This window comes from Sebastes umbrosus, chromosome 24 (assembly GCF_015220745.1).
Source record: "Sebastes umbrosus isolate fSebUmb1 chromosome 24, fSebUmb1.pri, whole genome shotgun sequence".
Lineage (NCBI taxonomy): Eukaryota > Metazoa > Chordata > Actinopteri > Perciformes > Sebastidae > Sebastes > Sebastes umbrosus.
Window position 1 is genome coordinate 119,392 of NC_051292.1, and position 13,187 is coordinate 132,578.

The 13,187-nt window shown below is 48.5% G+C and overlaps 1 protein-coding gene across 2 annotated transcripts in view; it reads left to right on the forward strand.

Annotated features, from left to right (window-relative positions):
- LOC119483730 (kalirin-like) overlaps positions 1 to 13,187 on the forward strand; it is a 43,940-nt gene that overhangs the window by 8,679 nt on the left and 22,074 nt on the right. The window contains exons 6-32 of one of the 2 annotated variants that reach the window (XM_037762126.1): positions 40 to 364; positions 455 to 577; positions 1,612 to 1,803; positions 2,137 to 2,268; positions 2,397 to 2,642; positions 2,794 to 2,916; positions 3,009 to 3,125; positions 3,225 to 3,299; positions 4,426 to 4,551; positions 4,670 to 4,722; positions 5,657 to 5,804; positions 5,893 to 6,089; positions 6,186 to 6,283; positions 8,220 to 8,383; positions 9,084 to 9,203; positions 9,326 to 9,405; positions 10,333 to 10,471; positions 10,563 to 10,697; positions 10,770 to 10,917; positions 11,036 to 11,151; positions 11,273 to 11,395; positions 11,479 to 11,661; positions 11,918 to 12,042; positions 12,133 to 12,199; positions 12,299 to 12,408; positions 12,521 to 12,590; positions 12,681 to 12,770. In XM_037762126.1, coding sequence (XP_037618054.1) covers positions 40 to 364; positions 455 to 577; positions 1,612 to 1,803; positions 2,137 to 2,268; positions 2,397 to 2,642; positions 2,794 to 2,916; positions 3,009 to 3,125; positions 3,225 to 3,299; positions 4,426 to 4,551; positions 4,670 to 4,722; positions 5,657 to 5,804; positions 5,893 to 6,089; positions 6,186 to 6,283; positions 8,220 to 8,383; positions 9,084 to 9,203; positions 9,326 to 9,405; positions 10,333 to 10,471; positions 10,563 to 10,697; positions 10,770 to 10,917; positions 11,036 to 11,151; positions 11,273 to 11,395; positions 11,479 to 11,661; positions 11,918 to 12,042; positions 12,133 to 12,199; positions 12,299 to 12,408; positions 12,521 to 12,590; positions 12,681 to 12,770 — 3,625 coding nt within the window. The remainder of the gene's footprint in view (positions 1 to 39; positions 365 to 454; positions 578 to 1,611; positions 1,804 to 2,136; positions 2,269 to 2,396; positions 2,643 to 2,793; positions 2,917 to 3,008; positions 3,126 to 3,224; positions 3,300 to 4,425; positions 4,552 to 4,669; positions 4,723 to 5,656; positions 5,805 to 5,892; positions 6,090 to 6,185; positions 6,284 to 8,219; positions 8,384 to 9,083; positions 9,204 to 9,325; positions 9,406 to 10,332; positions 10,472 to 10,562; positions 10,698 to 10,769; positions 10,918 to 11,035; positions 11,152 to 11,272; positions 11,396 to 11,478; positions 11,662 to 11,917; positions 12,043 to 12,132; positions 12,200 to 12,298; positions 12,409 to 12,520; positions 12,591 to 12,680; positions 12,771 to 13,187) is intronic. The other variant, XM_037762127.1, reaches the window with a different exon arrangement.

The window sequence follows — 13,187 nt, forward strand, 5'->3', positions numbered from 1 at the left end:
TATCTTTGTTTACGGCGTAAATGTTTTTCTCTTCGCCAGACTTCTGGAAGAACACGGTCGTCTCCGTAACACCATCGCCACCGCACCAGTCGACTCCCTCGAGCGAGAGGGGCGGAGCTTGCTCCAGCGCATGCGTCTGGGCCCCTCCCACGGTGACGCCACTACTGAAGGCGGCGGCGGCGGCAGTAGCCACGGCAGCTGGCTGTCGGGCGGGGCGGACTTCCAGAGCGTAGCGCCGAAGGTTTCTTCTCTGCTGGACCGGCTGCAGGCGTCTCGCAGTCACCTGCTGCAGAGCTGGAGTGACAGGAAGCTGCACCTGGACCAGGCGCTGCAGCTGCACCTGTTCGAGCAGGACGCCACCAAGGTCATTTGGAATAAGTCTGTTTTCGAGGTACTACTGTAGTACTACTACTGATAACTATAGTACTACTACTGATGACTTTGTGTCTCTCAGATGTCGGAGTGGATCGCTCACAGTAAAGAGTTGTTCGTGCAGAGTCTGGTGGAGGTCGGCCAGAACCACCTGCACGCTGTCGACCTCCAGACGCAACACCAGCACTTCACCGCCAACTGCATGGTCAGTGGTTGGTTGGTTGGTTGTTTGGTTGGTTGGTTGTGTGGTTGGTTGGATGGATGGATGGTTGGATGGTTGGCTGGTTGGTTGGTTGGTTGTTTGGTTGTTTGGTTGTTTGGTTGGTTGGATGGATGGTTGGATGGTTGGCTGGTTGGTTGATTGGTTGTTTGGTTGTTTGGTTGTTTGGTTGGTTGGATGGATGGTTGGATGGTTGGCTGTTTGGCTGGTTGGTTGGTTAGTTGGATGTTGGATGGTTGGTTGTTTGGCTGGTTGGTTGGTTGGTTGGATGGTTGGTTGGTTAGTTGGATGGTTGGATGGTTGGATGGTTGGTTGTTTGGTTGGTTGGTTGGTTGGATGGTTGGTTGGTTGGTTGGTTGGTTGGTTGGATGGTCGGATGGTTGGATGGTTGGTTGTTTGTCTGGTTGGTTGGTTGGTTGGTTGGATGGTTGGATGGTTGGTTGGTTGGTCGGTTGGTTGGATGGTTGGCTGGTTGGTTGGTTGGTTGGATGGTTGGTTGGTTGGTTGGTTGGTTGGATGGTTGGTTGGATGGTTGGTTGGTTGGATGGTTGGTTGGTTGATTGGTTGGTTGGTTGGATGGTTGGATGGGTGGTTGGTTGGTTGGTTGGACGGTAGGTTGGTTGGATGGTTGGATGGTTGGTTGTTTGGCTGGTTAGTTAGTTGGTTGGTTGGTTGGTTGGTTGGATGGTAGGTTGTTTGGTTGGTTGGTTGATTGTTTGGTTGGATGGTTGGATGGTTGGTTGGATGGTTGGTTGGTTGGTTTGTTGGAAGGTTGGAAGGTTGGTTGGTTGGTTGGTTGGTTGTTTGGTTGGATGGTTGGATGGTTGGTTGGTTGGTTGGATGGTTGGTTGGTTGGTTTGTTGGAAGGTTGGAAGATTGGAAGGTTGGTTGGTTGATTGGATGGTTGGTTGGATGGTTGGATGGGTGGTTGGTTGGTTGGATGGTTGGTTGTTTGGTTGTTTGGTTGTTTGTTGCAACACTTCCTGAAACAACGCGTCTCTGCGTGTGTCTCCGTGCAGAACGGCAGCGTGAATGTGGACAGCGTGGTTACCGTGGCGGCGAGGCTGGCAGAGGCCGGTCACTACGGGGCGGAGCGGATCTCCATGGTGTCGTCGCGGTTACAGGAAGATTGGAAGTCCCTGACGACGGCGCTGGAGGAGCGCAGCAACACGCTCGCCATGGCAACCGGCTTCCACCAGGGGGCGGCGCAGGTGATTAGTACGACCATATGCCAACACACCTGCACGTCTACCTGTCTGTCTACCTGTCTTCACCTGTCTGTCTCACTACCTACCTGTTTACCTGTCCTTTACCTGTCTCCACCTGTCTACCTGCCTGTTTACCTGTCTACCTGCCTGTCTTCCTTTCTATCTACCTGCCTGTCTTCCTCTCTATCTACCTGTCTACCTGCCTGTTTACCTGTAAATGTCAACCTGTCTAACTATTATCTCTCTACCTGTCTGTCTCTCTACCTGTCTGTGTACCTGTGTGCCTACCTGTCTGTCTCTCTACCTGTCTGTCTCTCCACCTGTCTGTGTGTCCAGTTCGTGCTCAGAGTGGAGGGTTGGGTTCAGGTGTGCTCTGAAGGGTCGTTGCCGTCGGCGACAGCAGAGCTGGAAGCTGCGACCAAGAAACACCAGGAACTGAACGAGGAGATCTCTGCTAACTACACCCAGGTACCTGTCTGTCTACCTTTACCTGTCTGTCCACATACCTGTCTGTCTGCATACCTGTCTGTCTCAACACCTGTCTGTCCAAACATCTACCTGTCTGTCTGACTGACTGACCACCTGTCTGTCCGCAGGTCAGCGAGAGCGGTAAAGCCTTATTGGACGTCCTCCAGCGTTGCCCGGCAACCAACTCCGACGACTCGGCGGCGGCGGCGGCGGCGGCGGCCAAACCGGACTTCACTGCCGCCACGCACGGCATCATGGGAGTTCTGCACCAGGTCATGCAGGGTCACCACGAGGTGGAGGGGGCGTGGCAGCATCGTAAGCTCCGCCTCCACCAGCGCCTGCAGCTGTGTGTGTTCCAACAGGACGTTAGACAGGTACGACTGATCCTGATCCTGATCCTGATCCAGATCCAGATCCAGATCCTGATTAACGTTTCAGATTATTTCCCACTAAAACACCTGTCTGTCTGTCTGTCTGTCTGTCTGTCCCTCCACCTGTCTGTCCATCCACCTGTCTGTCTCTCAGGTGTTGGACTGGGTGGAGCAGCACGGCGAGGTTTTCCTGAACAAGCACAGCGGCGTGGGGAAGTCTCTGCACCGAGCGCGAGCGCTGCAGAAACGCCACGACGACTTCCAGCAGGTGGCACAGGTAAACACGCACACACCTGGACGAACCGATAACTCACCTGAACCTCCAGACGACGACAGTCTTAATAAAATCATATTTCATGTTTACGTCAGAACACTTACACCAACGCCGAGAAGCTTCTGGAAGCAGCCGACCAGCTGGCCCAGTCCGGAGAGTGTGAGGAGGAGGAGATCTACCAGGCCGCCAGAGACCTGGAGCTACGCATGCAGGTACATACAGATATAGATATATATAGATATATATACAGTGATGAAGGCTTTTATTGTGAAAAGCAGCAACAGGAACAGGAAGTGTTGTTGTGTGTGCAGGCGTTCATCCAGAGAGTTGAACAGAGAAAGCTGCTGCTGGACCTCGCTGTGTCCTTCTACACTCACACCAAGGAGGTAACGCCACATACACATACTCTATATACAGTATATATATATATATACATACTCTATATACAGTATATATATATATACATACTCTATATACAGTATATATATATACACATACTCTATATACAGTATATATATATATATATATACATACTCTATATACAGTATATATATATACACATACTCTATATACAGTATATATATATATACACATACTCTATATACAGTATATATATATACACATACTCTATATACAGTATATATATATATATATACACATACTCTATATACAGTATATATATACACATACATACTCTATATATGTATGTGTATATATATATATATACACATACATATATATACACATACAGTATATACAGTATACATATATATATACATACACATACAGTATATATATACATATATATACTGTATGTATATGTATATATATACACATACATATATATACACATACAGTATATACAGTATATATATATACTGTATATATATATGTATATATACAGTATATTGTATATATATATATACATACACAGTATATACAGTATGTGTATGTATATATATATATATACTGTATATACTGTATATACATATTATAATGTAAGAATAGTTGTGGTTTACTTTATCTATATTTATCTATTTTCACCTTCCTCCTCCTCCTCCTCCTCCTCCTCTTCCTCTAACCTCCTCCTCCTCCTCCTCCTCCTCCTCTTCCTCCTCCTCCTCCTCCTCTTCCTCCTCCTCCTCCTCTTCTTCCTCTTCCTCTTCCTCTTCCTCCTCCTCCTCCTCCTCTTTCTCCTCCTCCTCCTCTTCCTCCTCTTCCTCCTCTTCCTCCTCCTCCTCCTCTTCCTCTAACCTCCTCCTCCTCCTCTTCCTCTTCCTCTTCCTCTTCCTCCTCCTCCTCCTCCTCTTCCTCCTCTTCCTCCTCTTCCTCCTCTTCCTCTAACCTCCTCCTCCTCCTCTTCCTCTTCCTCTTCCTCTTCCTCTTCCTCTTCCTCCTCCTCCTCCTCCTCTTCCTCCTCCTCCTTCTCCTCCTCCTCTTCCTCTTCCTCCTCCTCTTCCTCCTCTTCTTCCTCCTCCTCCTCCTCCTCCTCCTCCTCCTCCTCCTCCTCAGCTCTCGGTGTGGATGGAGGGCCTCCAGAAGCAGCTCTCCTCCTCAGACCTCCTCGTGTGTCCCGACACCGTTGAGTCTCTTCAGGCTCTGATCAGCCAGCAGCAGCAGCAGCAGGCCAACACACAGGTAGTACACCTGCTGACCTTTGACCTCTGACGTCTGACCTCTGACCCTGTCATAACAACCTAACACCCCGCTGACCTCTGACCCCGACACTAACCCCGACTCTAACCCTGACCCACAGGAAGCTGCGATGAGTGTCATCCGGGAAGGAGAAGACCTCATCCTGCAACTCAGGTACTCACTGAGAGAGAGGGTGCGTTTGATTCATGCCTCAGCGCTGCACGAGTGGGCTTTTTGCAACTAGTGTGGGTGCGTTCGATTCCCTCGTCAGGGCAGCTGAGAGGCCTGTGTCTTAACTGGTGTATGTAATTATTGTGGGAGTTTATTTTGTAGTTTAGGTGCATTTGTTTTTCTAGGTTGTGTAGAGTGTATAGGAGCTTTTATTTTGTAGTTATGGGGCTTTCGTTTACTAATTTGTGTAGAATGCGTGAGTGCTTTTATTTTGTAGTTTAGGGGCTTTTATTTTCTAGTTTGTGTAGAATGTGTGGGTGCTTTTATTTTGTAGTTTAGGGGCTTTTGTTTTTCCAGTTTGTGTAGAATGTGTGGGTGCTTTTATTTTGTAGTTTAGGGGCTTTTGTTTTCTAGTTTGTGTAGAGTGTGTAGGAGCTTTTATTTTGTAGTTATGGGACTTTCGTTTACTAATTTGTGTAGAATATATTGGTGCTTTTATTTTGTAGTTTAGGGGCTTTTGTTTTTCTAGTTTGTGTAGAATGTGTGGGTGCTTTTATTTTGTAGTTATGGGGCTTTTATTTTCTAGTTTGTGTAGAGTGTGTGAGTGCTTTTATTTTGTAGTTTAGGGGCTTTTGTTTTCTAGTTTAAGAAGAGTGGTGCTTTCATTTTGTAGTTTGGGTGTGTTTGTTTTGTGATCTATATCACCTGTGCGGGTCTGTTTGTTTTTAGGTTTGTATATCCTGTGTGAGTGCGTTTGATTCACTCGTCAGCGCAGCTCAGGGGCCTGTGTGGAGTTGGTGTAATGTAAACATTGCGGGTGTGTTAGTTTTCTACTTCATATAGCCTGTGTGGGTGCGTTTGTTTTCTAGTTTATAAAGCCAATGTGGGTGGGTTTGTTCTCTGGTCTGTTTAACCAGTTTAGGTGCGTTTGTTTCAGGCCTCAGGGCAGCTCGGTGGTCCATGTGGAGACAGTGCTGCAGCAGCTGGAGGAGTCTCACGTCCAGCTGGAGGAACTTTTCCACCAGAGGAAGATCCGGTTGGATGTTTACCTGCAGCTCCGCATCCTGCAGCAGTGCACGCTGGAGGTACGCCGTTTATCAATAATCAATACGTTGTACCCCCCCCTCCCCGCCGCTGTGTCAAGGCTGCGTTTCCTGTTTACGTGTTTCCTAGGTAACTGGGGAAATGGACGCCTGGAAGCAGGACCTCCAGAAACAGTCCCAGGACTTTTCCGCAGAGAAGCAAGCATCGCCGCGGCTAGGCGACGCTAACCAGGACAAGCTAGCCCAGGACAAGCTAGCGTTGGGCCAGTCGCGGCTGGTGGAGGCTAGCCCCGAGGTGCTAACGCTAGCACAGCAGCGCATCCACAGGTAAACAGGCCGGTGTGATGACATCACCACGACTCATCAACAACGATGCCGCGTCATGGTTTTGATTGATTGGTTGATTGATTGGTTGGTTTGCAGGCACATGGAGCGAAGGCTTGCTATGAACAACATGATCTATGAGGTCATCCAGCAAGGTCACGACCTTCAGCAGTACATCACTGAGGTCCAGGCGTCAGGTAAGAGGCACCCGTTACCGTACCTGAGACAAGAAAGGGACTACATGAGTCTTTGGGGGGCTTCCAGGAGTATCTTGCCCGGTTTCTAGTGCTCCTTAAAGGAGTTCCAGCTGTGGTCCTTCAGGTGGTTCTTGAAGTCCTTTAAGGGGTTCTAGTGGTCGCTGAAAGGGTTCCTGGAGTTTCCAGAGACCACCCAAAGGTATCGGAGGAGGTAGAGATTCAGGCTTCCAGTGGTTCAAATAGTCCTTGGAGGGGTTCCACTAGTCCCTAAGGGATTCCCAGGGAACCATTGGCAGGGTTCTGGTGGCCTAGAGAGACTTCCACAAGTATTTCTTTGCATTCCAGGAGTCGGTGCTCCCTAAGGGGTTTCAGAGGTTCTTCGATGGGTTCTAATGCTTCCACATGTTCAAGAAGTTCTCAAGGAGATGCTAGAGATCCTTGATCCTAGTGATCTTTGAGAGCGTTCCCCAAGAAATCTCCAGAAGTAACCGACAGGAGTCTAAGGACCTGGAGGGACCTCACTGCATCTTTCAGTGTGTTCCAGGGGAACCTTGGGTGGGTTCTACAATTTGCTAGAAGTTTTCAGAGGTTCTTGAGGAATAGTCACTTAGGGGATACAATGGTCTTGAGGGGCTTTCAGAGAACCTTGAGGGAGTTCAACAGACCCTTGACGGTGCTCCAGTGGTCAATAAGAGGGTCCTAGAAGTCTCTACGAGGGTTTAATGGTCTTGAAGGGAACATCATCAGTCATTGACAGGGTTCCAGGGATCCAGTAGTCTTCTCCTGGGTTCTTTAAGTGGTTTCGATTGCTCCCTCTGGGAATTCCAGAAGAGGGTCCTAGAGGTCCCTTAGGGAGCTCCAGTAGTCCTTGAGGAGACTCTGAGAGTCTTATTTGTGCATTTCAGAGGTCATGAAGTAATTTCTAGTGCTCCTTGGAGGTGTTCAGAGGTTCTTGAGGGGGTTCTAGAGGTCCTTTCTTATGGGGGGGAATCCATCAAAGGTGGACCTTGAAGGATTTTCAGGGATCCTTGGGTGGTCAGCTATTAGCCATATAGGGTTCCAATGGTCCTTGAGGAAGTTCCAGACACTGGTTCCTAAGTGGATTCAATGAGTCACTGATGGGGTTCTAGGGTGCTGAGGGTATTTTTGTGGGTTCCAGGAGTCATTGGGGGGTTTCTAGTGCCTCCTATGGTGGTTCCAGAGGTTTTTGAGGGGTGTCCATATATTGTTGGTCCTTGAGGGGGTTCTAGAGGGCCCTTCTTATGGGGGGGGAATCCATCAAAGGTGGACCTTGAAGGATTTTCAGGAGCCTTTTCACAGGTTCCAGTGGTCCTTGAGGAAGTTCCAGACACTGGTTCCTAAGTGGATTCAATGAGTCACTGATGGGGTTCTAGGGTGCTGAGGGTATTTTTGTGGGTTCCAGGAGTCATTGGGGGGTTTCTAGTGGTGGTCCCAGGGGGGGTCTCTGTGGGGGGGGTCCATAGATTGTTGGTCCTTGAGGGGGTCTCAGAGTCTTGTAGAGAGAGAGGAGGTAGAGGGCTCATGTAGTCCTTGAAGTGCTTCCAGGTTTTTGGGGATTTCATTTGGAGGCTTGCAGCGGTGCATCTTTGAAGGGGGTACCCGGAGGGGGGGGTCCAGACCTGGTTGCCATGGTGATCATCTCAGATAGATGATTATAATAGAATAGAATAGAACCAGTCAGCACATCTAGTCCAGTTCAGGAACACACTGATGATATTAGGGGTGATGGAGGGGAGGAGGGGGAAAAAGGGGGGATGGGGTTGCCATGGAAACTGCTCTCTGAAGCACACAGCTGGTCTCCATGGAAACCAGCTGCCATGGAGACACACACACACACACACACACACACACACACACACACGGTTGTATATTACTACACTACTGAGGACCTTGTGTGTGTGTGTGTGTGTGTCAGGTATCGAGCTGTCGGAGGCGGAGGGAGGTCTCCCCGCTCAGGTGGAGGAGCTGCAGCGCCTCCTGCAGGACAAACAGAAGGAGCTGCAGCAGATCGCCGATCACACCCACACACACCTGGAGCAGAACCTACAGCTGAGACACCTGCAGAGCCAGGTCAAACAGGTAACACTCACCTGTAGAGCCAGGTCAAACAGGTAACATTCACCTGTAGAGCCAGGTCAAACAGGTAACACACCTTTAGGTCCAGGTCAAACAAGTAACATTCACCTGCAGAGCCAGGTCAAACAGGTAACACACCTTTAGGTCCAGGTCAAACAAGTAACATTCACCTGCAGAGCCAGGTCAAACAGGTAACACACCTTTAGGTCCAGGTCAAACAAGTAACATTCACCTGCAGAGCCAGGTCAAACAGGTAACACACCTTTAGGTCCAGGTCAAACAAGTAACATTCACCTGCAGAGCCAGGTCAAACAGGTAACATTCACCTGCAGAGCCAGGTCAAACAGGTAACATTCACCTATAGAGCCAGGTCAAACAGGTAACACACACCTGTAGAGCCAGGTCAAACAGGTAACACACCTATAGAGCCAGGTCAAACAGGTAACACTCACCTATACAGCCAGGTCAAACAGGTAACATTCACCTGCAGAGCCAGGTCAAACAGGTAACACTCACCTGTAGAGTCAGGTCAAACAGGTAACATTCACCTGTAGAGTCAGGTCAAACAGGTAACACTCACCTGTAGAGCCAGGTTAAACAGGTAACACTCACCTGTAGAGCCAGGTCAAACAGGTAACACACCTGTAGAGTCAGGTAACCTCCAGGTACTAGGCTCTGACCTCTACCTGTCGGTCTGTCTCAGGTGCTGGGCTGGATCTCAGAGGGTGAGGTGATGCTGTCGTCCTGCATGTTGAACTCCAGCTGTCTGTCTGAAGCCGAGCAGCTGCAGAGGGAACATGAGCGCCTCCAGCAGGCCATCGAGGTTACTGCTCACACCTCCACCACATATAGTACATCACAGTACACCGTATACACACTTCTAATACATATAGTACATCATAGTACACTGATATTATTCTGAATATCACCATGTTGTGTTTCCAGGCTCTGCTCCACGCCGACTCCCTGCAGAGGACCCACCAGGTGGCTCTGGCTCTACAGCAGAGAGCTGAGCTGCTGGTCAGGTTAGTCTCCTATAGAACACTGGTTCTCCTCCTAAGTTCTGAATGAGTTCTAGCTAGAACCCAACTCTGTATGAGGCCAAACGATATCCTGGTTTTATTGGTGGCCCATCAGGTCAGGTTATAACAGTTATAGTAGGCTAAATGATGGTTTTATTGGTGGCCCATCAGGTCGGGTTCTAACTAAGATAACAGTTGTATAAGGATGGTAAAACACTGGTTTAATTGGTGGCCCATCAGGTCGGGTTCTTACTAAGATAACAGTTGTATAAGGAAGGTAAAACGCTGGTTTAATTGGTGGCCCATCAGGTCGGGTTCTAACTAAGATAACAGTTGTATAAGGATGGTAAAACGCTGGTTTAATTGGTGGCCCATCAGGTCGGGTTCTAACTAAGATAACAGTTGTATAAGGAAGGTAAAACGCTGGTTTAATTGGTGGCCCATCAGGTCGGGTTCTAACTAAGATAACAGTTGTATAAGGATGGTAAAACGCTGGTTTAATTGGTGGCCCATCAGGTCGGGTTCTAACTAAGATAACAGTTGTATAAGGAAGGTAAAACGCTGGTTTAATTGGTGGCCCATCAGGTCGGGTTCTAACTAAGATAACAGTTGTATAAGGAAGGTAAAACGCTGGTTTAATTGGTGGCCCATCAGGTCGGGTTCTTACTAAGATAACAGTTGTATAAGGAAGGTAAAACGCTGGTTTAATTGGTGGCCCATCAGGTCGGGTTCTTACTAAGATAACAGTTGTATAAGGAAGGTAAAACGCTGGTTTTATTGGTGGCCCATCAGGTCGGGTTCTAACTAAGATAACAGTTGTGTAAGGAAGGTAAAACGCTGGTTTAATTGGTGGCCCATCAGGTCTGGTTCTTACTAAGATAACAGTTGTATAAGGATGGTAAAACGCTGGTTTTATTGGTGGCCCATCAGGTCGGGTCACTACGACCCCGATGCAGTGAGGTCTTGTGCCCAGACGGTGGCGCTGCACTGGCAGACTCTGATGCTGAGGATTGAAGACCGACTCAAACTGGTCAACGCCTCCGCCGCCTTCTACAGGACGTCACAGCAGGTACCACTGTCCACCTGTCTCACTGTCCACATGTCTCTATATCTATCTACCTACCTGTCTTACTGTGCTACCTGTCTACCTGTCTGTCCAGGTGTGTGGGGTTCTGGAGAGTCTGGAGCAGGAGTACCGTAGGGAGGAGGACTGGTGTGGAGGAGGAGAGAGGCAGCCGGAGCTCCTCCTTCCTCTCGTCAGTAAACACATGGAGCAGAAGGAGGCGTTTCTGAAGGTGAGGAGAGGTTTTAAAGAGTCCGCCTGGTCCTAAACGGGTCTCCTAACAGTCTTGTTTCCATGGCGACAGGCCTGCACCCTGGCCCGACGGAACGCCGAGGTTTTCCTCAAGTACATCCACCGAAACAGCGTCACCATGGCGAACATCTCGGGCCACAGCATGACGGGGGTCACCGAGGTCACGGGTCACTCCAGGGTACCGGAGCAGCAGGTCAAAGGTGAAACCGACACACTAGTAATGAGAAGTCCAGTGGAACCAGTACGGAGCCCTGAGGGACGCCGCGGTCAACTGGTTTATATATAAATACATATATTGATGTGTACTGTGTACTGCAGGGATCCTCAGCGAGCTGCTCCAGAGGGAAAACAGAGTTCTTCATTTCTGGACTCTGAAGAAACGTCGACTAGATCAGTGCCAGCAGTACCTGATGTTCCAGAGCCACGCCCAACAGGTAGACCGCCCCGCCCCCCTTACACCATATACTCATGTTAAAGTTACCAGGTCACCGTACACTTCTGTCCTACGAATACTCGGTTCTGGTGTTTAACCATTAACGTGTCTTTTCGTTGCAGGCTCTGGATTGGCTGCAGCAGTCAGGTGACCACTACCTCGTCACGCACACGACGCCGGGCGCGAACGTGTCCGAGACGCAAGAACTGCTGAATCAACACCGAGAGTTCTGCGTGTCCGCCAAGGTGAGAACACAAACACAGCTGTGTATATATACACATCTATATACATATATGTACAAGTACTTATCCCTTACCTGTCCTCCCAGCACACCCAGGAGAAGGTTCACCTGCTCATCCAACTGGCTGAGAGCATGCTGGCCAAAGGCCACGCCCACCGCACCGAGCTCCGCCGCTGCGTCTCCGCGGTGGACAAACGGTACCGCGACTTCACCGTCAGGATGGGTCAGTACCGCCACCTGCTGGAGACGGCGCTGGGAGGCTGCTCGCAGGTACGAATACACACACAACACGCCATTACACTGGGAAATTAAGAGGTTAAGTAGTACTTAGTGTACAGAATACATTAAGTTGCAGTATTTTGTAAGTATAGTATTTTGTGTATATTTTATGAAATAAAGTAGTAGTATTAATAGTATTTTGTGTGTACTTAGTATTAGTCATATTTTGTGTTTGTACTTTATGAAGTAACGTAGTAGTATTAGTAGTATTCTGTGTGTGTACTAGTACTGCGTTTGTCCCCGTCAGGACAATAAGGACTTGGAGCTGGAGCTGATCCCCAACAGTCTGTCTGACTCGGACCCGGAGGTCAACCTGTCCGACCCGAGTCATCAGGTCAGCGACGAGAAGAGGCGCTCCGCCCGCAAGAAAGAGTGAGTACTACTAGTACTACTACTACTAGTACTATCAGTGAGAGTACTACCGTTGTACTACGGTTTGGTAACGTGTGTGTGTGTCCTCAGGTACATCATGGCTGAGCTGCTTCAAACTGAGAGAGTCTACGTCAGAGATCTGCAGGAGTGTATCGAGGTATACCGTAGTACTGCAGTACCACATAGTACCACAGAATACATGCAGTACTTGTACCAGTACAGTACTTCCTAACAGTAATACTTCTTCCTGGTGTAGACGTACCTGTGGGAGATGACGAGCGGCTCAGAGGACGTCCCGGCTGGTCTCAACAACAAGGACGACGTCGTGTTCGGAAACATCCAGGACATCTACGAGTTCCACAACAGGTACTGCAAAAAATACTGCAAAAAATACTACAATATATACTGCAAAATATACTGCAAAATGTACTCCAGAGCTCCAGTACATCCAGTGATGTATTTGTACTGTGTTTTGCAGTATTTTCCTGAAGGAGCTGGAGAACTACGAGCAGCTTCCTGAGGACGTTGGACACTGCTTCGTTACCTGGGTAACCAGTTCGTCTTCTTAATCATTTAGAGATCAAAATACTGTACATAGTAGTAATGCTATTGAACAAGTATTCCTGTGTGTATTCCAGGCGGATAAGTTCCACATGTACGTGACGTACTGCAGGAACAAACCGGACTCCAGTTTACTGATCCAGCAGCACGGAGCCGGCTTCTTTGAGGTTTGTTCAACTGGCCAACGTCTTAAGTGGTGGACACACTACCAACGTCAGGAGCGCGTGGCGTTTGCATCGCGTGGTGGCTGCGTGTTGGCTGACTGTCAGCTGTGTTTCTGCTGCTGCTGTCAGCCCTTTCTTTCTGCATAGAGTTTGTCTTTTAATGGCCATTTAACTCCATGATAAATATAATTAATATTTATTTTAGACAGAGAAAGGTTCAGAACGTGTGGTAATTAGTAAATAATAGTAATAATCCCCAATTAAAACTCAGTACTGTATTCATTTATGATGCTTTTCAAGTCACTGCATGTTCCACATCACTGTCCGGCACATATTTCAGAATAAAAGCCTTGTGTTAACAAATGAAGGGATTCTGTGCAAAGAGCTTTAGGGCTTTTATTTTGAAATGAAAGCAGAAAG